The sequence below is a fragment of the Pseudochaenichthys georgianus genome, chromosome 5 (genome assembly GCF_902827115.2).
Source record: "Pseudochaenichthys georgianus chromosome 5, fPseGeo1.2, whole genome shotgun sequence".
Lineage (NCBI taxonomy): Eukaryota > Metazoa > Chordata > Actinopteri > Perciformes > Channichthyidae > Pseudochaenichthys > Pseudochaenichthys georgianus.
In genome coordinates this window covers 31,670,384-31,692,461 of record NC_047507.1, presented here as the reverse complement: position 1 = coordinate 31,692,461, position 22,078 = coordinate 31,670,384, and the positions used below count along the sequence as shown (strand labels likewise).

At 40.2% G+C, this 22,078-nt stretch overlaps 1 protein-coding gene across 2 annotated transcripts in view; it reads left to right on the top strand.

Annotated features, from left to right (window-relative positions):
• The window catches only part of LOC117446229 (immunoglobulin superfamily member 21-like), a 309,817-nt gene that overhangs the window by 287,118 nt on the left and 621 nt on the right, over nt 1-22,078 (top strand). The window contains exons 7-9 of one of the 2 annotated variants that reach the window (XM_034082290.2): nt 6,310-6,395; nt 10,585-10,777; nt 13,894-13,932. In XM_034082290.2, the coding sequence (XP_033938181.1) occupies nt 6,310-6,395; nt 10,585-10,777; nt 13,894-13,932 (318 nt within the window). Of the gene's footprint in view, nt 1-6,309; nt 6,411-10,584; nt 10,778-13,893; nt 13,933-22,078 lie in introns of both variants that reach the window. The other variant, XM_071203327.1, reaches the window with a different exon arrangement.

The window sequence follows — 22,078 nt, the reverse complement described above, 5'->3', positions numbered from 1 at the left end:
AAATTCAAAGCACTCACACACATGCTTTAGGCTTGATCTAACTTGGAATGGAATAAAATATCAAAATATAGCAGGGGTGTACTGTAGGTTGAGGTTATGCACAACGGCAAAATGGTTGACATGTTTGAGAGCATTTAAACATTGTGTGACTCTAATAGGACTCTGTATCAGCCCGTCACATTTTTTCCAACACTTACATTCCCTGTTTATTTCTATTATGCAGCCATAAATGGATAATTGCACTCACTATCTGTCTTTCTGTATATGCACACACTCTCTTGTTTCTCTCAGGTGTGTTTAGTCAGGAAATGAAAATGAGTTATTTGCAGGGCCCATAAGTAATACATCTTTCAGAGATTTAATATTGCCACATGAGACGGAGTGACAGTCTGACAATCGACCAATGTTGTATTGCACTTCATGAATAATCATGACTCGCTCTGTGGTTAGCATACAAATGGACCTGAAGCTGCACCAGGCCTTGGGGGTCGAAAAAAGAAAAACACAGCGCTATGAGATCATATGCCAGGTGTATTCTGCATGCCTGGATTGTATTCATGAACACAGAGCATCTAAATAATTGAAATAAGTTCCCTGCTTTGGATTTAGATTGGCTAAGGTGTTTATTATTCAGCGTCATTAGACACGTGGTGGAATTCCATTTCGTACAGTGTTCAGCAGTGAGGACGGATCTAGGCTTCCTCACAAAGCATTTGCCAGACCGTGATAATCAAAGAGCAGATGCTCAGCTTCAGGAAGGTGTGTGTGTGTGTGTGTGTGTGTGTGTGTGTGTGTGTGTGTGTGTGTGTGTGTGTGTGTGTGTGTGTGTGTGTGTGTGTGTGTGTGTGTGTGTGTGTGTGTGTGTGTGTGTGTGTGTGTGTGTGTGTGTGTGTGTGTGTGTGTGTGTGTGTGTGTGTGTGTGTGTGTGTGTGTATTGTGGTGGATTAAATGTGTGTATGTGTATGGTTATATATATGTAAATGTCTATGTGCGTATGGGTCCGTTTGCCCGTGCGAATATATACTTGTTATGTGTACCTAGTGTTTTGTTTGTGCCTGATGTCACCTGCAGCCCACATGCATCAATCTGTTTTATCAACCTCCTTTTGGGTCACAAAGTCTATGTAAAAGGCCAACCCAGTCTCACGGCATTTCGTGTTCACCAACACGATTTTGAATCTATTGATTCGTGTTCACCAACACGATTTGCCCCTTTTTTTCATGTTGCACAGCACGATTTTAAAAGCAATGTATTTCTACTGCCTGCATCACGTATTTTTCTCCGGTCGGGTCGTGGGAGACCGGAAGCTGTGTGGTTCATAAAAACATGTTCTTACTCAATATCAAGCCACAATTATTGCTTTTATTTTAAATCATATAATTTCGGACTTTTGTTGCCGTCTGTGAGGAAAATAAATGGGGCTCAGACAATAAATGGGGCTCAGAGCCTCAGAATACGGAAATCTGTATTTTTAAATATTCTTTTCCTTCTAATTCGTTATTCTTTTCAAAATAACACACTGTTATTTACTCACCAATAACACACAATTATCCTTGCTTTTATTTATTGGTTTAATTCCATAATCTCGGGCTTTTTTGGCATCCGTCAGGAACTGAATTTCAAAATAAAAATAACCGGAAACAGACGTAGGCCTATAAGGGACATTTGGAGCATCATTGCGATTGTCAACAAACCAATATCCAAATCTGGAATCGAACACCCCCCCAGAACTACACATGCTGGCTATTGTGTTTCACAAAATGTTCTATGGGACGTCTCTACTGAACGTTTTCGTTTTTCCCACAATTAGAAGTTGCCATTATTAAACACATTGGTGTTATCAAATGTAAAACATATAATTAATAAATGGGTGAAAATCACTTGTGTCCATAATGGGCAGCATTAATATATACCCACATGACAGCTCATTGTTACTTTGTAATTCTACTCCACGACAATTCAGAGGTTAACCTGGTATTTTTACTCCACTGCATTTATTTGAGTTACTTTGCAGATTCTGATTAATTATGTGAAATATAAACAAGCCTTAAATCAGACTTAGGGGGGGCCTAATATTTATCTGTAGATAGATACTCCCAAAGTTGTTTTCTTATTTAAAAGAAGACCTTAATCTGTTATTTAATGTTTAAATAAAGGTTAATTCGTTTTTCTGTTTTGCACCTCCTCCTATTAATATCTTTGTACATCCTGCACTAAACTGTTTTATTGTAGAGATCACTTATAGTATCTTCTTGATTTTTTATATTCTATATTTCTATCACAGACCTTCTACTTTCCCCCTATGAAAGTATGTACTCTTCATATTTTTATTCAAATAATATTTGATGAAAAAAATATTAAGAGTACATTATTGTTTTTATGTGTTATATTATAACACATAAAAACAATAATTCAATAACGTGCTTTAACCACTAGGCGGTGCACACAAGGTACACACAGCCATAATAACTTTGTATTATTAGTGTAGGACACGTTTTATTCATGCTTTCACATAATTTTACAGCATATTGCTATACTATTTCTGACTCAGTATTTACATTCTTACATTCAAAGAAAATCAGTAATATCTTTAAAAACTACAGTCCTTTTATATCAGCTGTGCACCGTTATGGTGTAAATATAACCTATCTGTGAATTAGATCAAATGTAAAAGTCAGCCAAATTAGTGTTGATACTGCAATGAGACGTATTGTGTGAAGAGAAATTGAAGATGTTGTTTAATTGTTGAATATATTTATGATCCATGTCAAGTATTCAGTTTCGGCGGCATTTTCTGAGTTTTTCCAAAGGTCTTCTCATCAGGGCTCTATAAATAAAGAACTACAGCAGATCTGTAATATACAATGCAGCCGAACCGTGTATTGCAATGCCGTTATGTGATGACTTTCAAAGAGAAAAGCAAGAACACTCGGAATTAAGTATTATTTTATTCTTTTAAAATGTTTTCCGGATTTCATATCATATAAACACCAAATCCCAGCATGCATTGCGGCTAAAACATCCAATAATCGAGCTTAAAACCATAGCTGAGGATCTTGGGTAATCGCTCGAAATGCCTAGATCTGTTTCCGGTTATTTTTATTTTGAAATTCAGTTCCTGACGGACGCCAAAAAAGCCCGAGATTATGGAATTAAACCAATAAATAAAAGCAAGGATAATTGAGTGTTATTGGTGAGTAAATAACAGTGTGTTATTTTGAAAAGAATAACAAATTAGAAGTAAAAAAAGATTTAAAAAATACAGATTTCAGTATCCTGAGGCTCTGAGCCCCATTTATTTTCCTCACAGACGGCAACAAAAGTCCGAAATTATACGATTTCAAATAAAAGCAATAACTGTGGCTTGATATTGAGCTTGATATTGAGTAAGAACATGTTTTTATGAACCACACGCCTTCCGGTCTTCCTCGACCCGACCGGAGAAAAAGACGTGCTGCAGGCAGTAGAAATACATTGCTTTTAAAATCGTGCTGTGCAACACGAAAAAAAGGGGCAAATCGTGTTGGTGAACACGAATCAATAGATTAAAGATTGTGTTGGTGAACACGAAATGCCGTGAGACTAGGTTGAAAAGGCACTGCAGAGTGCTAGAATCACCACGATAGAGTGCTCCAGCAGTCAGTGAGGGGTTTTATATTAGGTGGCATGCCTCTTATGCTTTTCTTTTCAATAGAGTGGCAAAGTTCCTCCCCTTCCGGTTGAGCTCCATGGGACCTTATTTCGGAAAAATCGCTGAATTAACTACATCTCTGGTCTCGCAGACTCTCACACGTCACCAAGATGGCCGTCACTACTGTCTTGCTAAACAAGGTTTACCCTCACTATCACCACAATGAAACACGTCCAGAAGAATGTTATGCAAAGCTGTCTGCTGGCCTTTGATTCTCTCTGAACTGCCTGGTCTTTTTAATGTTTAATGTCAACCATTTGTGCAGATAGCATGAAGTAAAACAGATCGACGGTGCTAATGTAGCGTTAGCGTTAGCATTTCTCCCCCGTGCTTAAATTGTGTATTATAGAATGATCACACCGGTGTGACAGTACTCTTCAAAGGGTTCACGAAATATGACTACTACTCTTACTGTTTAACATTTTGGGTTACTTGATGTTACTTCATGTTAAGGCTAATAAAAATGACAAGGCTATGACTGTAATGCTAACTAATGGGCTAGCTACTAGCTAGGTAGCTAACTTGATCCAGCCAGCCACTCCTGGTCCTTTCATCAGATGGGAAGCGAAAGAACGAGCAAGACCCATTGCTGGTATGATAACCACCTGGTACTAAGCACACAGGCATCTTGTTAAACTTATCTTATCTTAGCTATCTCTTATTTGGTGGAAGAAAAAAATGGTGACATCAGTTATGACATCACTTACGCGACTCTGGCATTTGTAGTCTTTCTAGTTGCGTATTTTTCATAGTCTTATATTTCAACAGTTTTACGACAAACTGTGACTTTTTTGACATGGAAATTATTTTTTAAGATTGACAAACATCATATGTGTAATTCATGGCACAATTCAAACGGGATCGAAAGATTAGTTTTCTCTCTCCATTGACTTCAATCCATAATTTTTCCGAAATAAGGTCCCATGGACCGGAAGTAGATGGGCGTGACTTCGCCACTCTATGAAACCAGGTAATGTGACAGGTCTCCTTCCAGTGTGTGTGCAGCTCGGCAAACCTGTTGATGCCTTGGCTAGGTATAAAAGTACACCTGATGCACGGTGAACAGTTGTTTTTCTGAAGGGAATTTGTATTCTTTGACCCGTCCTTCCAAACATTTCCTTGTGGCAAACCGAAGAGGTTGTCGACCGTCTCAAGGGACCATGGCTCATCTCCCCCTGTGAGGCCCCTCACCCTCTGAGAGACTCTGTGTTATGTCCATCACACTGCAAGCTGCCGTAATCAAAGGTGGTAACGTTGGAGGCCAACTGTCACTGTTGGAGCAAATCCCAGAAATCAGCCATCATCTTCCCCGGCCATATGCCTTGCTAGCTCTATATGACACCAGAATTTAAAAATACCTTTTCCGTTGGTGTGTGGGTGGTAGAAAGATAGTTCTTCACACTGTCATGCCAAAACTAGCCAGTTAAATGCTATCTACAAAATGAGATGTAACACTTCACCATTTCAAACTGCTCACAGCATGCCTTTCGTGTGTAAATAGTGGACAGTTTCCATTTAATTTGACGATTTTCTGGACAAATAGACTGGATAATGTAAAATAAGAAGTCATCTAGTGGTGCTACAATCTGAATATCCGCTCTTTCAATTTCCATTTCATGCAATTAAAATGCTTTCACTCCATTTTACGAAAGTAGTCGCAGACATTATACACACCACATGGGCAACACCACATGCTCAGTCCTATTGACAGCTATGACAGTGCAACTCCTCTTCCATTAGTCTGATGCAGGCTTGTAGTCAATGGTCGCCTAAGAAAAGGCTGTGCTTCATTAGCCACAGTGGACACTTTGTTGCCAGATTAATAGCTAAATACTGAGGTAATTTGTCAGTTTATGTATGTATCCTTTAGTTTAACTCCAGCGTGATTTATATTAAAAGTTCAAATCAAATTAATTGAAGCACTCCTGGGGAGGACTTGTAGACTCATAATGGATAGGATGCCCTTAGCTTGAGTCTCATTGCATGCGCTGCTCAGTTCGTTTGTCCAACATATGGAAGTGCACAGCGTGTGGAGCTATCTTCTACGGGACTGTTAATCATCTCAAGTCGTGCAGAACCTGCTTATATGGGCCTAATGCAGTAAACTGTGCTGTAAAACCGTAATGAAATGACTTACCTTTTTATTATATTATGCAAATCACTCATTTTATCTTGACGCTACACACACTGGGCAATCACCGGCCCCTCACAACCTCAGAATATTACAATCTGCCCGCTCCCTCACTCACTTGCGCCCCATTGTTTCAGATGATCCAAATGAAAGCCATCTGGGACCGCCGTCCACACCAAGACAAGGGAATTAGCTCTGTGAGTGTCCCTTATCTCACTGCCTCTGCACTCCACCCGGCGCACTCCCATTCTCCTCTAGTAATGAGTATCCACCCAATTTAGTTATGTTTCTCTCCAAGGGGGAATAAATCTAGCACAGTCCTTTGGATGAAAGAACCTGCAGGTCCCTCGCCTCTCGCCCCGTGACCTTAATTGACAGGAAATTGTATTTGTCTCTCTCCCTCTGTGGCAAAACAGGTGTCCAGTAGGATTTGCTCTCTCGGCTCAGTACAATGACCTCCCTTTGTCTTTTTGATTTCTCTTTTCAGCTGCTCCAAAGGGCCCTAAAATCTTCATGACCCCCACCAGAGCAAAAGTGGGGGACACGGTGCGCATCACGGTGCAAGGATTCCAGGTAGGATCGCCTGGGGTAAGTGCATGGGGGTTTGAAAAGTCAATGGCTTGTCAATATGTGCATGTTAGCATGTTTGTGTTTTCTCCTGAGTGACCACTATGTTGGGCATACACATTTGTTTCCCTCTGGTTTTTTTTCTAAATTCGAATTCACCTTATCGCATTGAGGACAGGTATACAGGCTGTTAAATAAATAAACGTTTATTTTGTTATGTGTTATGTCTTCTAAAAGTTTTTGCAAAAATAAATAAGACTCAGAAATCCTTTATTCGTTCCTCAGTGGGGACACTTGTATTGTTACCAGTGGTGTAAAGTAAATAAGTACATTTACTCAAGTACAGTACTTAAAGGTCCCATGTCATGCATTTCTGGTTAGTACCCATCTCCTTGTGTGTTATGAAGGTTTGTATGCATGTAAACGGTGTGCAGAGTCAAAACCCTCAAAGTACACCCTGTAGCGAGTAAAACTCTAACACAGAAAATATCTCCCCAAAACGTCTCGTTGGAGATACGTCACTGTCCATTTGATTCTTCCGGGTACATCATGATGTCATGTCGTCCCCGGAACGAAATGGACCAATCCGTGGAGCCGTTACGTTACGTCCGCGGAGCCGTTACGTTAAGCCCCCGCTGATTGGTCCAAATTGACCAATCCACGGACTTCCTCACACACTCAGTGCAGGCAGCTCTGCTGATTTCTCCTCCCTGGCTGCAGGCTGATAACAGACAGTTGGGATCGCGGCGAAATTCTCTCTGCAGACCCATTCTCACAGCGTTTATCAACCTTTTTCTTACTCAATATCAAGCCACACTTATTGTTTTTACTTCGGCTGTGACTTTGTGTGTGCTCAGGATGAGTTTGGCTGTGTTTCGCTGTGTATCGCTAAACAAGGAAACAACACCTCCACGGAGCTCAGCGCGATTCACAACGTCCCGACTGGTCCCGACCAATCGGAGCACACTGGGCTCACAGGGAGGGGGGGGGGCAAGAGCTGCAACGAGCCGTTTAGTGGAGAGAGTGAATACTGCTGAATACACATACTTTAAAGAGATGCTGTATGCGAAACCAATGTGAGTTTGGAAAATTGCACAGTATTTTTCTATTTTAGTAGACCTCAACAATGGAATTATGATCAGTGGAAATGGCCATGACATGGGACCTTTAAGTAACATTTTGAGATACTTGTAATGTAATGTGTTGCTACTTAATTCTTCTGCCCCATTTCAATTCAGAGGTAAATCGTTTACTTTTATTCCACTGCATTTATTTAATACCTTTAGTTACTTTACAGTTTTGGATGAATGATGTGAAAAACAAACAACTCTTAAATCAGACTTTAGTTCCACCTGGAGTAAATTCATAAGCTACCCTGCAGTCATTAAGACTAGCTGCACCTTTACCAACTTTGATAACATTTTAATACATCAATAATTATGATCAAAACATCCAATCTGCTGTGACTGCTTTTACTTTTGGTAATTTGAGTATTTTTTGTAGCTAATACTTTTCTACTTATACTTGAGTAACATTTTGAATGCAGGACTTTTACTTGTAACAGAGTATTCCTAAACTCTGGTACTTCTACTTTTACTTAAGTACAAGATCTGAGTACTTTTTCCACCTCTGATTTTTCCAGCAAATGGATAGTTCAGATAAATCGGTAAAAACAATAGGCTGACATTAATTAAAGAAGACAAACACCCATTAAAAAATGTAATTGGTACACATTCATGGTAAAAAAAAAGTAGCAGCTTTTTAACAGTATACCACATGCAATAGTTAAGCTAGCAGCTTAAGGCAATAAGGCAACAATGAACTGTACAAAAGTGACGTTTTTAAATGATTTATGAATGACTGAACCCCCCTACCAGATCGCTAACTGATGCCCCAGTCTTTCAGTCTTAACCAACAGGCAGCCATGCTATAGAAGTTGGTGTCATTTAGTGGATTTCCACTTCCTGCACTATAATCCCAAAGAGCTACAGGTTATTGTTTTGTGTCCCTGTCATCCCCGTCATGTCCCCGTCATGTCCCCAGTGGGAATGGCCTTTGGACGGGGCTGATCTCTTTGACAGGATTGACACATCGAAACCATCCAGCTGGAGTCAGTCAAGTGAAAATGAAAGGGCTGATCCTGAGAAAGGACCTGTTAATGGCCCAAAGTACAAATTGCTGTTGCTACATCTCGGCTCCTGGAATTTCAAGGAATCATAAGTCAGATGTGTTGTTTGATTGTATTTCACTTTTTGAGACATTTCCATGTTAAATTAATGTTCTGTATTGTTTTTGGTCTAGTGCACCAAGACTGGTGAGATCTTTACATGGGTTTATGTCTGCCAAACGACCTCAGGATTTGTTTAACTTTTTTTCTTGGAACAGTGTTAACATTGGTTATTATACACAGACTTTACTGTGGCAAGCAGCCAGACGGGCCCTTTGGTTGCAAAGGCGCAGCACTGATCAGAAAGCACATTTCCCTTATCCACTGAAACTAAGCTCCAGGGTTTCACAAGTAGATAACATTGTGTGTCAAGACTGGTAATTCTGCATACTAACTTTCTGAAAAAATAAGATGCCAGTATCACCTCAGGTTTGATGTTTGAGGAATACATTAGTGAAGCTTATCCTACAGTGGGGATTTTAGTTGTATTCTCTTATTTTTCTAATTATTTATGTATTGGATTCAATAGGACATTGGTGGTTGCAGGAGTCTAGCTCAGTGTCCTCTTGTATCTGACTCTATGCTCTTGGGGTCATGTGACAGAAAGGTCTCACCTAAACCCTTTAAGTATGTTTTTGTTATCGCAATGTGACCTTTTCCCAAGAGCCTGACTCAATCTACTCGCTCATTTAACCTGATGCAAGCAAAGACCATGGAGAACGGTTTTTAGTAACATTTATTTGAAAAGGTTAGACAATTGTAATCCACGACAGCAGGTCACTTTACCTGTCATGGGCACTTATACACCAAACATGATAAGACCACTGTGTCTGAACTCTGTGATTCGTTTGGGAATGTGAGAATGATATCATTTGAATTTAAGTGCACGCATTCTTGCTTTCGGGTATGATTCCAAACTGTGAGCTTTTTGAAACAATCAACTTAATATGCTGTGTGTCACTATGGTAACACTTCAGATCACTAAATGAAAACATGTCTTCTTTTGTTGTGCCGTTTGGCAAGTTCTCTATTTGCTGTGCAGTAAGGCCGGAGTGCTCGAAACCCTGTTCAGCACTAAAAGCCTGAATGTATTCCAGGGACTTTTATTCCATCATTGTGCGTGTGTGCGTGCGTGCGTGCGTATCTTAACCTTGTACATTTGATCTAATTGTATGCAAGAGTTGCAAATGTGTGTTAAAAGTTAATGCTCAGCACTGCCCCTGTAGGCAAGTGCCGGTATTTTTAATGAAAGTCTCACTAACTAACTATCATTGTTTTTTTTCAAACTCCTCTATAGTGTGAATGGCATTAATTGACACAGTTTTATGGATTTTTTCTATATACATATATATATATATATATATATTGTATAAAGGTTAAGATTACTGTGGCCAGTTTGCAAGTCCCATCTTGGCATTGTTACAAATATTATTTTTAAATAAAATAATAAAATCACATTTTAAAGGCAGATATGTTCTCATATTATATTAAAGAACATCGAAATAATTAGAAATATTATTCTACAATTGGTCAGTTTATAACTATAGTCCCTTGGTGTGTGTTTGTGTCACGTGTGAATGCATGTCAGTCATGGAGGGATTTGGTGTAAAAAGGTTTTAAAAAAGCAGCAGAGCCTTAAACTTCAGAGGTGGAATGGTACAAGAGATTCGCCTTCTTACTGTGTCCTCCTATTATCTATGAACATGTCAACCCACGGATAAGAGTGAAATACTGCTTTATGGAGGGCTATATTTTATAATTGGAACTAGGCGGGTTGTTCTAGAGGGCTAAAAAATGTGTGGAGAAAAACTGTTGTAAAGTGAAGTGTTGATTATTAATGCATGTTGTTAACTTGCCATTGCATTAGGGGGAACATTGGTGCTTGTATTATTCATGTTTCCTTTGCTCTTAATCTCTTGGCTGAGGCTCACAGACTTTCTCTGCACATCCCATCCTTTCCCTCTACTTTTTTTTTTTCTCTCTTTCTTTTAATTCTCTTAATACCATGTGGGGGCTTGGTGTTGATAGAATGAAGTGTTCCCCGAGCCTCTCTATACCTGGACACGAGTGGGGGGCCGCCTGCTTGATGGCAGCGCCGAGCGAGATGGGAAGGAACTGATTCTGGAGAGAGTGCCAGCCGAGCTCAACGGCTCCATGTATCGCTGCACGGCCCAGAATCCTCTGGGCTCCACGGATACGCACACTCGCCTCATAGTCTTTGGTACGTACGCTCAGCAACACGCCCTGGCCCCGATCTGGAGTGGCTACTACACTAGCAGTTAAACAGAAATCACATTTAAGTTTGATTACTTATTTAGAATAAGATGAATATGAAACATTTTTTTTCCTCTGACTGTACAACTTGGTTCCATGAGAATTTCTGAACGAGTTATACAATAACATCGTTTAATGTCATTTAATGCATTTCATGTATCTAGACTAGAGTATCTTTGAAAAATACTTAGGAGAATTATGTGACCGCTTTTAGGTATGAATCATTAATGTAGCTAAGTGTGTGATTAATAAGAGATTGTATTCTTAATTTGCTCAACAACAAAAAAAATTTAAGGCAGCACTTAGTGAGGGAAACTATTCTCTAGCAAGGGATTTGGTCACTGTTCCATCATGTTATATCTTGTCCTGCTTTCACTTAAACACCAGCAGCCAACATCAAAGGCCCATGATGAAATCAAAGGACCTTTGTTGTTGACAGTGTTGGAGAAGCACTTTGTTTAATGGCCAAATGGAGGCAACGTGTTCATCGGAACCTGGTAGTAGTTCATTTGCTGGTGCTGGTGTGGGAGCTGGATTACTTACAGGCTCTATTATCTCTGTGTGTTTTGCTCCTCTGGACCTGTTTACTCCAGACACTCTCAGAAGAACTGCCTGGATCTACCTTTCTGAGTCTCTCGATAAAGATTGACCAAAAAAGGTTTACTATAAATAGTGTTTCCTGTTGAGATGTAAATGCAATTTGAATTATTAGTCTCATGGTTGAATAAGCCCGAATGTCACTGTCTGTAAATGTCCCAATAGACAGCTGTGGCTCAGGGGGCAAGTGGGCGTTAAACAATTGGCAAGATACTTAACCCCAAATGCTCCCATAGGCATGTCTACAGTATCGAAGTGTATGTTAGTGGCTTTGGATAAACGCGTCAGCTAAATGACATGTAAGTAAATATTAATCAAACAACTTCAATCTGATTAGAATGACTTTAAAGGAAATACTACAGCACACAGTGTTAAAGGAGCCCTATAATGCTTTTGGCGGTTTTTCCCGTAGTGTTTTATTTAGTTTTGTGTGCATGTAATTGGTCTGCAAAGGCTGAAATCCCAAAGTTTCTCACCCGCACACTCTCCCCCTCCCCCCCTGCCTGAAACGCATCCATTTGACTCCTTTGTTTACTTCCGTGACATAGTGACATCAATATGTAATGATCGGATTCTATTGACTAGTGCTCCAACACATCGTACATGATATGCTTAGGGGCAGGACATTTCCTACACATGTCTAAGCGATTGTCTCATCACAACAGAGCTGACCAGCTAACCAATCAGAGCAGACTGGTCTCTGGTTTCAGACAGAGGGTGAACAGAGGTACTGCAGCACAGGCAGTATGAGAAGAATAAAGGGCTTTTGAACATTAAAGCATGGAGACATGTCGCAGTAGAAGCCCAAAGTACAAATATGAATCTGAAAGAATTAGCATAAAATGCCCTCTTTAAATATGCAGACAGTATTTGCATCAGATGTCTTTATGCATCTAATACATTATGCTATTAAAGTATATTAAGGGGATTACACAAGTGAAAAATAGGAGCAGGCCTCCCTAGCACTCACAAAGATCAATAAGGACCATTGATGCAGCGTAGGAGAACAGAGAACACTTCTTCCTTGATGTCATTTCTTTCCCCCCATTGTCCCTTAGCGGTACTAATTCATTCTGTATACCAGAAGCAAAATATCGTGCATGCATTGCAGCTCTATCCATAATGGCTCTGCCATGTTGGAATATAGCCATTACAATACATTTACGTAACAGAGATCTTTGAAAGCCCATAAGACATTGCTAGAGATAGAGACATCAATGTTACACATTCCATGCTGAACAGCCCTGAAGTGCCCCATTAACAACACCATTTTTTCAAGTTCATCGAGTCTGAACCAAAGAATATTATATCCATACATTTTTTTTTAATCCTCTGCCCAAAACACTCCTGCGAACAGGGTTTAAAGTAAATCACAAATGTACAAATGACTAGGCGGGCCTAATAAGAACCTCCTTATAGGGGGGAAAGTGCCACTTTAGGGAGGCGTTACCTTGGGAGGAGTTTTGCTAGGAAAAGCACTGATGTCTATTTAACACCCCGGTGCACCCTCAGGTGTCATCGGCTACGTGCCTTGTATGGCCCATCTGTCGGCTTGCTCCTTGTAGATTGCTTCCCCTCACGCTTAGGGGAAGTAAATGGTGATTAAGTGACCTTGGCACCGTCCCCCGTGGCCTTGAGATGAGACACTTCTCTCTCTGCCGGGGGGGGGGGCTGAGAGATAGAGGTGTTTGGGAGCCCTGCTCGCTTGGCAAAGTGTTCAATATAAATCATCAGGAATAATAGAGTATAATAACGGCTTGGTGGAGACTCTCCACTGACGACGTGTAGCGCTCACGTCTTGATGGTGCACGTCTTTAGCTACCCTCAGTGATAATACCCTCTGAGGTTACTGTGCGAGTCAGCACTGACAAGCCGGGCAGTGACACACACCCAGCAGAAAACTGAACACACAGGCAGAAACACATAAATATATATGCTTATGGAAATGTGCAGCGACAAGCAAACACGAGCGTGCAAATGTAGAGTGCCCACAGTCATGTCCTCCCAGAGGAGCTGCTAGGTTCATGTTGTTGCAGTGAGACCAGCAGAGTTTGGGCTATATATTTAGCTTCCACCAAAAAACCATCTGAAAAAGAACAACATTAAGCTTGTTGCTAGCACTCTGCAAACCCTCCTACTGCTTCCTTTGTAATTACCAGAGAACTTTTTCATGGTCAGAGTGTGCTAGATATTGGCACTGCGTATTAAAGGTGGAGTTGAATTGTCCAAAGCTCTCTCCCAGACTGTCTGGTCACAGCTGTAGTTTCCTGATCTCTCTGCTGCTAAAAGTGTCCTGGTTGTTCTGGTGTAGCGCTCTGTGTTCAGTGTCATTAACAGGCCCCGTGTGTGTCACTGGGGAGGTGCTGTTTAACATGCGCTTCAGGAACATTAGAGTTCTGCTCGGTAAAAACCTTTCTCTTTCTCCCTGTTTCTGATCTTTGTCTTTGTTTCCTTTTTTTCCAACAGAAAATCCAAGCATGATGAAAAACACACAGAATCAGAACAGTAAGTATTACATCCACAAACATCACTAGTTTGTTTTTTTTTGCTTTGTTTTTTGATTTCAGATTCAGCTTCACTACAAGGATATTTAGTACACTTTGTATGCTTCTTTATTTTATTTTTGTTCATCTACACAGTCCATACACATGTAGATAACAAGTAAATCAATCGAATGGAGATTTATTTGAAAAATAAATAAGATTGAGATTTGTTTAAAAATAGATAAATAAAATGGATATTATTTAAAAATAAATACATGGAGATTTAATTTTAAATGAATAAACCAATAAATTAACAAATAAATACATACAAAATGAAATAAATAAATAAATGGAGTTCTCTTTAAAAATAGATAAACCAAAAATAAATAAATTTAAAATCTAGTTAATTAATTAAATACATTTTTTTGATAAATAACAGGTAATAAGGTGGAAGAGCACCAATGTGTGAATGTGCGAGCCATTTCCATCAAATACCTTGTTGGAAAGTCTTTTGAGGGTGAGCGTGTGGCGCAGTGGGTGTTAGAATCAGGGGGTCACAGGTTCAAACCCCGCTGCAGTCAGCATGTCGTTGTGTCCCTGAGACACTTCACCCCAAATTGCTCCTGTTGGGATTGCCCACAGTATTCAGTATGTAAATCGCTTTGGATTAAAGCGTCTAACATGTAATGTGTTTTATTGTTATAATGCATCATATGTGTATTGCTGTTTTGCTTGATTTACATATTACTAGAACTGCTGTTTGTAATAAGAGAACACCATGAGTCACGTCAGCTTGTTCACCAGAGAATGCGTGCACAAAAGGTATCACTGTTTCGAGAACCAAATCTTTTGAGAGACTGTGGTTTCTACATTCACAGTGTTGACAGGGTGATGTTTGCCGCTCTGTTGTGAATGCATGTTCCCACGTATACTGCGTGAGAGTGATTCATTCAGGCTTAATCTCCGGCGATGTTCAGCAGCAGCAGCAGCAGCAGCAAGCCTCTCCCAATGACTAACCGAGCCTGTCACTTTGGGTTGAGTGTGAGATTATTGGCGTTTCATATGTGCAGCAGTGGCTCATTTGCAGCTTCTGGGATTATAATATGTAAAGATGAGGGATTGTCAGGAGGTGACAGTAACCTTTCCATCTCTCCCTTTGTCTGCCTCTTCCTCTTCAATCTACCCGCCTGTCTCTCCTCCACTCACCAACCGCCAACATCTCTTCCCATTTCATCCATTTCTTTTTTCAAAACCCTTATTCCCCTTTACCCTCAGTTGTCTTCTCCTGTCTCTATTCCTTCCATCACATTTACATGTCCTTCTTTTCTCCTGTAGCTAAATCTCAGAAGCAGACACTCAGGCCTCATGGCCAGTGTAGATCCGGCTTTAGTGTAGAAGAATGTGGCTAAAAACACATTATAACACAAATAAGAGTGGGGGCTTGAAGAAATAGCAATCATAATTTAGGTAGGGGTAAGAACAACCGAACCATAACAGTAGACCCTTACAGCTCATTTTGATTAGTTTATATAAGCAAGACTCCTACCTAACCTTTTTTTATCTCCCATTGTAAAGTGTCCTTGGGTTTCTTGAAAGGCGCTATACAAATAATAATTATTATGACTCCTACCTTTAATTCCTTTAGGCTTGAGAAAGAACTATAAAACAAAGTAAAAAGGGAGTCAGTCTGCAAAAGTATGCATTTATTACATGATATAGCATTTAGCTGACGCTTTTATCAATCAATCAATCAATGTTTATTTATATAGCCCAATATCACAAATGTTACATTTGTCTCAGTGGTCTTCACAGTGTGTACAGAATATCAGTATGACAATACGACACCCTCTGTCCTTAGACCCTCACATCGTACAAGGAAAAACTTCCAAAGAAAACCCAGTTTAAAGGGAAAAATGGGAGAAACCTCAGGGAGAGCAACAGAGGAGGGATCCCTCTCCCAGGACGGACAGACGTGCAATAGATGCCGTGTGTAAATTGAAAAGATAATACATTTGCAACATAGGTAGTCCAAATGTTTGGAAATGCATGTGTGTATAATAGGAAGATGAATCCACGAGGATATCCATCCAGGACCTATGATCCAGGACCACAGCCACGACTCAAGATCCAGCGCTCGCGATCCAGGACACAGGACCGCAGGATCATCCATGACTCCGGATCCCAGCGTATATAGACACCAAAGAGAAAGACATTTGGGGAAGCTGGGTTAATCGGAACATGAGTGTACACGGGTATAGACAGAGAGAAGGAAGAAGTAAGATGTCCCCTGACAAACTAAGCCTATATCAGCAAAACTAGGGGCTGAATCTAATCAGCCCTAACTATAAGCTTTATCAAAAAGGAAGGTCTTAAGCGCACTCTTAAAAACGGATAGGGTGTCTGCCGCCCGAACACAAACTGGAAGCTGATTCCACAAATGTGGAGCTTGATAAGAAAAGGCTCTGGCTCCCATTGTACTTTTAACGATTCTAGGAACAACCAACAACCCTGCATTCTTGGAACGCAATGCCCTAGTAGGACAGTAGGGTATAATGAGTTCTTTAAGGTAAGATGGCGCCTGCCCATTAAGGGCTTTGTAGGCGAGAAGAAGAGCAAAACTAGGGGCTGAATCTAATCAGCCCTAACTATAAGCTTTATCAAAAAGGAAGGTCTTAAGCGCACTCTTAAAAACGGATAGGGTGTCTGCCGCCCGAACACAAACTGGAAGCTGATTCCACAAATGTGGAGCTTGATAAGAAAAGGCTCTGGCTCCCATTGTACTTTTAAAGATTCTAGGAACAACCAACAACCCTGCATTCTTGGAACGCAATGCCCTAGTAGGACAGTAGGGTATAATGAGTTCTTTAAGGTAAGATGGCGCCTGCCCATTAAGGGCTTTGTAGGCGAGAAGAAGAATTTTAAATTCTATCCTGTGTTCTATAGGGAGCCAGTGTAAGGAAGCCAGAACAGGAGTAATGTGGTCCCTTTTCCTAACTCTGGTTAGTACACGAGCCGCAGCATTTTGAATCAGCTGAAGCGACTTGATTGACTTCTTGGTACTCCCTGATAATAAAGAGTTACAATAATCCAGCCTAGAAGTAACAAATGCATGGACTAGTTTTCTCTGCATCGTTTTGAGGCAAGATATGCCTGATTTTGCAATGTTACGTAGATGGAAGTAGGCGGTCCCTTGAAATTGATTTTATGTGGGCGTTAAAGGATAAATCCTGATCAAATATAACACCAAGATTCCTTACAGTCTCACTGGAGGCCAAATTAATGCCATCCATAGTTAGTATGTCTTTAGATAATTTGTTTCGTAGATTCTTCGGGCCAAGTACAATAACTTCAGTTTTGGTCGTGTTTAACATCAAAAGTTTAAGGTCATCCACGTTTTTAAGTCCTTAAGGCAGTCTTGAATTTTATTTAGATGATTAATTTCATCAGGCTTGATTGATAAATATAGTTGAGTATCATCCGCATAACAATGAAAGTTTACAGAATGATTCCTTATAATATTGCCTAACGGAAGCATATATAATGTGAACAAAATAGGTCCGAGCACTGAGCCCTGTGGCACTCCATGGCTAACTTTGGTTTGCGTGGAAGATTCATCGTTAACACGTACAAACTGAGAGCGTTCAGATAGATAGGACCCAAACCAGCCCAAAGCAGTTCCCTGTATGCCAACCAAGTGCTCTAGTCTTTGCAATAGGATATCATGGTCGATAGTATCAAATGCAGCACTAAGATCGAGCAAAACAAGAATAGAGACAAGTCCCTTGTCTGAGGCTATTAGAATATCATTTGTGACTTTAACCAGAGCTGTCTCTGTGCTATGATGTGTTCTAAAGCCAGACTGAAAATCTTCAAATAAATCATTGTTTTTTAAGTAATCACACAACTGTTTTGCGACCGCTTTCTCAAGAATTTTTGAGAGGAACGGAAGATTAGAAATAGGTCTATAGTTGGCTAAAACCTCTGGATCGAGGTTGTGCTTTTTAAGAAGCGGTTTTATCACTGCTACTTTGAATGATTGTGGAACATAGCCTGATAATAAAGACATATTCATAATATTTAATAAAGAAGTGCTAATTAATGGAAAAACTTCCTTCAACAGCTTAGTTGGAATTGGGTCTAACATACACGTTGATGGTTTAGAAGAGAGAATCATTGAATGTAATTGTTCAAGGTTAATGGCTGAAAAGCATTCTAGTTTACTATCTAGTGTAATATTAGAACTTACGATTCCGGGAGCTGTTGATAACACTATACTGGTCGAAGGCAAGAGGTCATTAATTTTGTTTCTAAGAGTAACAATTTTATCGTTAAAAAAGCACATAAAATCATTACTACTGAGTGCTAAGGGAATAGAAGGCTCAATCGAGCTGTGGCTCTCTGTCAGCCTGGCTACAGTGCTGAAAAGAAATCTTGCATTATTCTTATTCTCATCTATTAATGAAGAGTAGTAGGCTGCTCTCGCTTTACGCAGTGCTTTCTTATATTCATTGAGAGTAATATGCCAAATTAAACGAGATTCTTCAAGTTTAGTGGAACGCCATATCCTTTCAAGTTGTCTAGACTTTTGCTTTATTTTGCGAGTTTCGGCATTATGCCATGGAGCTAATCTATGTTGTTTTATTTTCTTCTTTTTCAAAGGAGCAACAGAATCTAATTTTATTCGCAGCGCATCTATAGCACTATCAACAACATGATCAATTTGGGGTGGTGTACATTTTGTATAAGTTTCCTCCCCTACATGCAGACATGCTATCGAGTTAAGTATTGGTTGAATCTCTTCCTTAAATGTGGCTATAGCACTAACAGATAGGTTTCTGCTGCAAGAGCTTTTGACTAATGCTTTGTAGTCTAGTAACAGTACTTCAAAAGTTACTAAGAAATGGTCGGATAAAGCAGGATTATGCGGTTCGACTAATAGTTGCTCAATTTCAATACCATAAGTCAGAACAAGGTCGAGAGTGTGATTATAACAGTGGGTTGGTTTATTTACACTCTGACAGAAACCAACAGAATCTAATATAGAGTTAAATGCAACAGTAAGGCTATTTTTATCATCGTCAACATGAATATTAAAGTCACCTACGATAATTACTTTGTCTGTTTTAAGAACCAAAGTTGATAAAAACTCAGAGAATTCTGATAAGAATTCTGAATAAGGACCTGGTGCACGATACACAAAGCAACTTACAATAAGTGCATTAAACCATAACGCTTCAAACTAAGGACAGCAAGAACAGTACTACTGACATTTACTTCAAACAAGCAATATAAGTAAAACTCCTAAGTGTGTTTTGTATTAGTTAATAGTGAAAGAATCATCAATGCTTTTATGGAAAAAGCATAAATGACGTGTACTAGGTGCTTAGTAGATTGTAGAATTCTGATTAATGAACCAAGAATGAACACAGAGATGTTGAAACCCTTGAATGTATATTGAATAGTGTAATTTCTTAGTAATCCCTTGTGTATGACGGCCATGTTTGTCCCCGTGTACAGTGTGTACAGCTCCCGCAGCAGATGGCAAGCTGTCTTTAAGCTGAACCGCCCCAGTCAGACATGATTTGAACAGTCTTTTCATCTGACATTGGCTTCACTCTTTTTCACGCTTTTCCAGTATCATACTTCAATAACATGTGTCTCCTGTCCTCTCCTGCACTTAATGTGTCCGTCTCTCTCCCTCCTGCTCTTTGTTTTCCTCCTGTGTCTTACCTCACCTTTCCAGTCTGTGCTAGTTGTATCGTAGGGATGCAAATGTGAGTATGCAAATGTTATGGTAAGCGCAGGAGCAGGTGTGTCGCAGCAAGGACATAATCAGGTCAGCCTGGACGCGCAGACATGCCTTGCATGCAATTCAAATCGGTGTACAACATGGCCCCAAGAGGTCACCCCCACATGTGGCTCAAAGCTTAATGGCTGCATACTAAACTCTTCGCCCTGGCATGAGTGGGAAGGACCACCCCTGTCAGTTAGTCAGAGCCGCAGCAGATGAGAAAACTGTGCTTCCCATGAGGGGTTATATTCATTCATCTTTGTCAGAATTCCACTCGCCCAGACAACTTGTCAAGCATGGCAATGAACTGAATTCAAGAGATGAGCGAAATTGAGGACAAAAATGTTTTCGCCGCCGCCTGGGCTGTTAAAAGTAGCAAGAGTTTGGGGGTGTCTAGTTTTTGCAGGCAATGTATCATCTTGGCCAAGACATGGAAGTGCAATCAGAAAGAGAAATCCATTACAACTACAAAGACTCAACTGATGGCCTTCATAATCACTGACTCAGAAATAACAACAGCATGGATGCCAGGCGCCATAGTCAAGTAATCTTCATTTTATTCTGCTTGGCTCTGCTCAAGTATAGCTAAAGATGGCATCTAACTTTACATAAAAGAGCCCCATTATGCTATTTGCCATCTTCCCTTTCCTGTAGTGTGTAATATAGGTTTGTTTGCATGTAAGTCGTCAAAGGCTAAACGTTCCCGCCAGAAGGTGTTCCTCTCCCACACGTCCCCTCTGCCTGAAATGCCTCACATCCATTGGCTAGTTTAAATATGCAGACAGTAGGGCCTTGAAAGTCACATAGTGCAAAAGAAAGCGCAATGTTTCCGTTGGCATATTTATGTCCAGCAAAACTGAGGTAGAGGCCTCCTTTATTAAAACGAGCACATTGCCACTGAAATCAATCCCAGTTCACATTCAGGTTGGCAGGAAGACACTGAGGTCTGAGCCAAGAAGTGAAGGCAGACAGATGGCTGGGAGCCTTGCATCTCTGATTGTAGACTGAGGGGAACCTCAGATGATGATCTTATGGTTGGATAAGCCCATTACAAGAATGCTATGAAGTACTTATGAGACGATGTGGTTGTTATTGTCTTGTGTTGATATGACTTGAGTGGAATATGCTGTGTCGGAAATGACAGATTCTGTGGAGATGTACGTTCAGTGTGAAGAAGCCTTGATAGTTTAATCCTGACGAACAAATGATCCCATCGCAATGCAATCAACATTTCTCAGCAGACAATGTTTTCTCATCCAGAATCAACAAACTGCATCACCTGACAGGTCTAACCGCAACCAGATGAGAACTTGACTCTAATGAGCCTGACCACACCCCCGATGTGGTCAGGCTCACTTGAGAGTGCGATGTCTGCGTAGTCTCCATGTTGGCACATTCTGAACAATCTGTTGCTGGTGTTAGCACATCACACCACACAACTCAGTCACAACTTTTCTCCCACAAGCGCCTCCAGTTTCACTCTCCTCTACAACCTAGTATCCCTGCTGTGGACAAGTCCCAAGCATAAAAAGATTCTCATAGCTCAACTGTTTTCTTTAAATATTGTGAAAGAAAAAGGTTTCTTTGTGGAGATATTCTGGCGCGAAGTGTACCCCTAAACTGTATTCACCTATGTTGCAATCCTGTTTGTCGATACGTATTCATAATTGTAATATGTTAATTCTGTAGACGAACCTCCCCATTGTTTGGGGAGTTTTTTTCTGATCTAAATCGAGGGTAGAAGGACATAGGGTCATATCTGGTTATAAAAATACAATTGAATTGACTGCAGACGCCAATCGTGTTTTGAGAGGTCTTATTGGTATCATTATCCACTTACATTATTCGTCTAGTGCAGGGGGGTCAAACTCAATTTCTTCGCGGGCCACATCAGCATTATGGTTGCACTCAAAGGGCCGGTTGTGACTTTAAGACTATATCAAAATACATATATAAATATTTAATATATATAAAATAATGTATTATATGACATTATTGCCTCTGCATTGGATTATTATCGGATAGGGTATACTTCATAGTAACTACGTCTGAAAGCAGAAGTCTAGGGCAAATCATTGCAAGTCTCTTCAGTGAGAATGTCACAAAATGATTTAAAAAAAAAATCTAATTCTGAGAAAAAATTAATATTTTGAAGAAAGAAAGTGAAATTCTGAGAAAAAAGTCAAATTTGAGATGCATTGTGGGACATGTAGTTATTGGCAACGAGCTTCTGTAAATCGGCATGTAACCATATAATAAACATATTATATTCTTTGCAATCTCTTGAGGGGGCCGCATGAAATGACGTCGCGGGCCGGATTTGGCCCCCGGGCCTTGAGTTTGACACCCCTGGTCTAGTGAATGTTTTCTAATATGT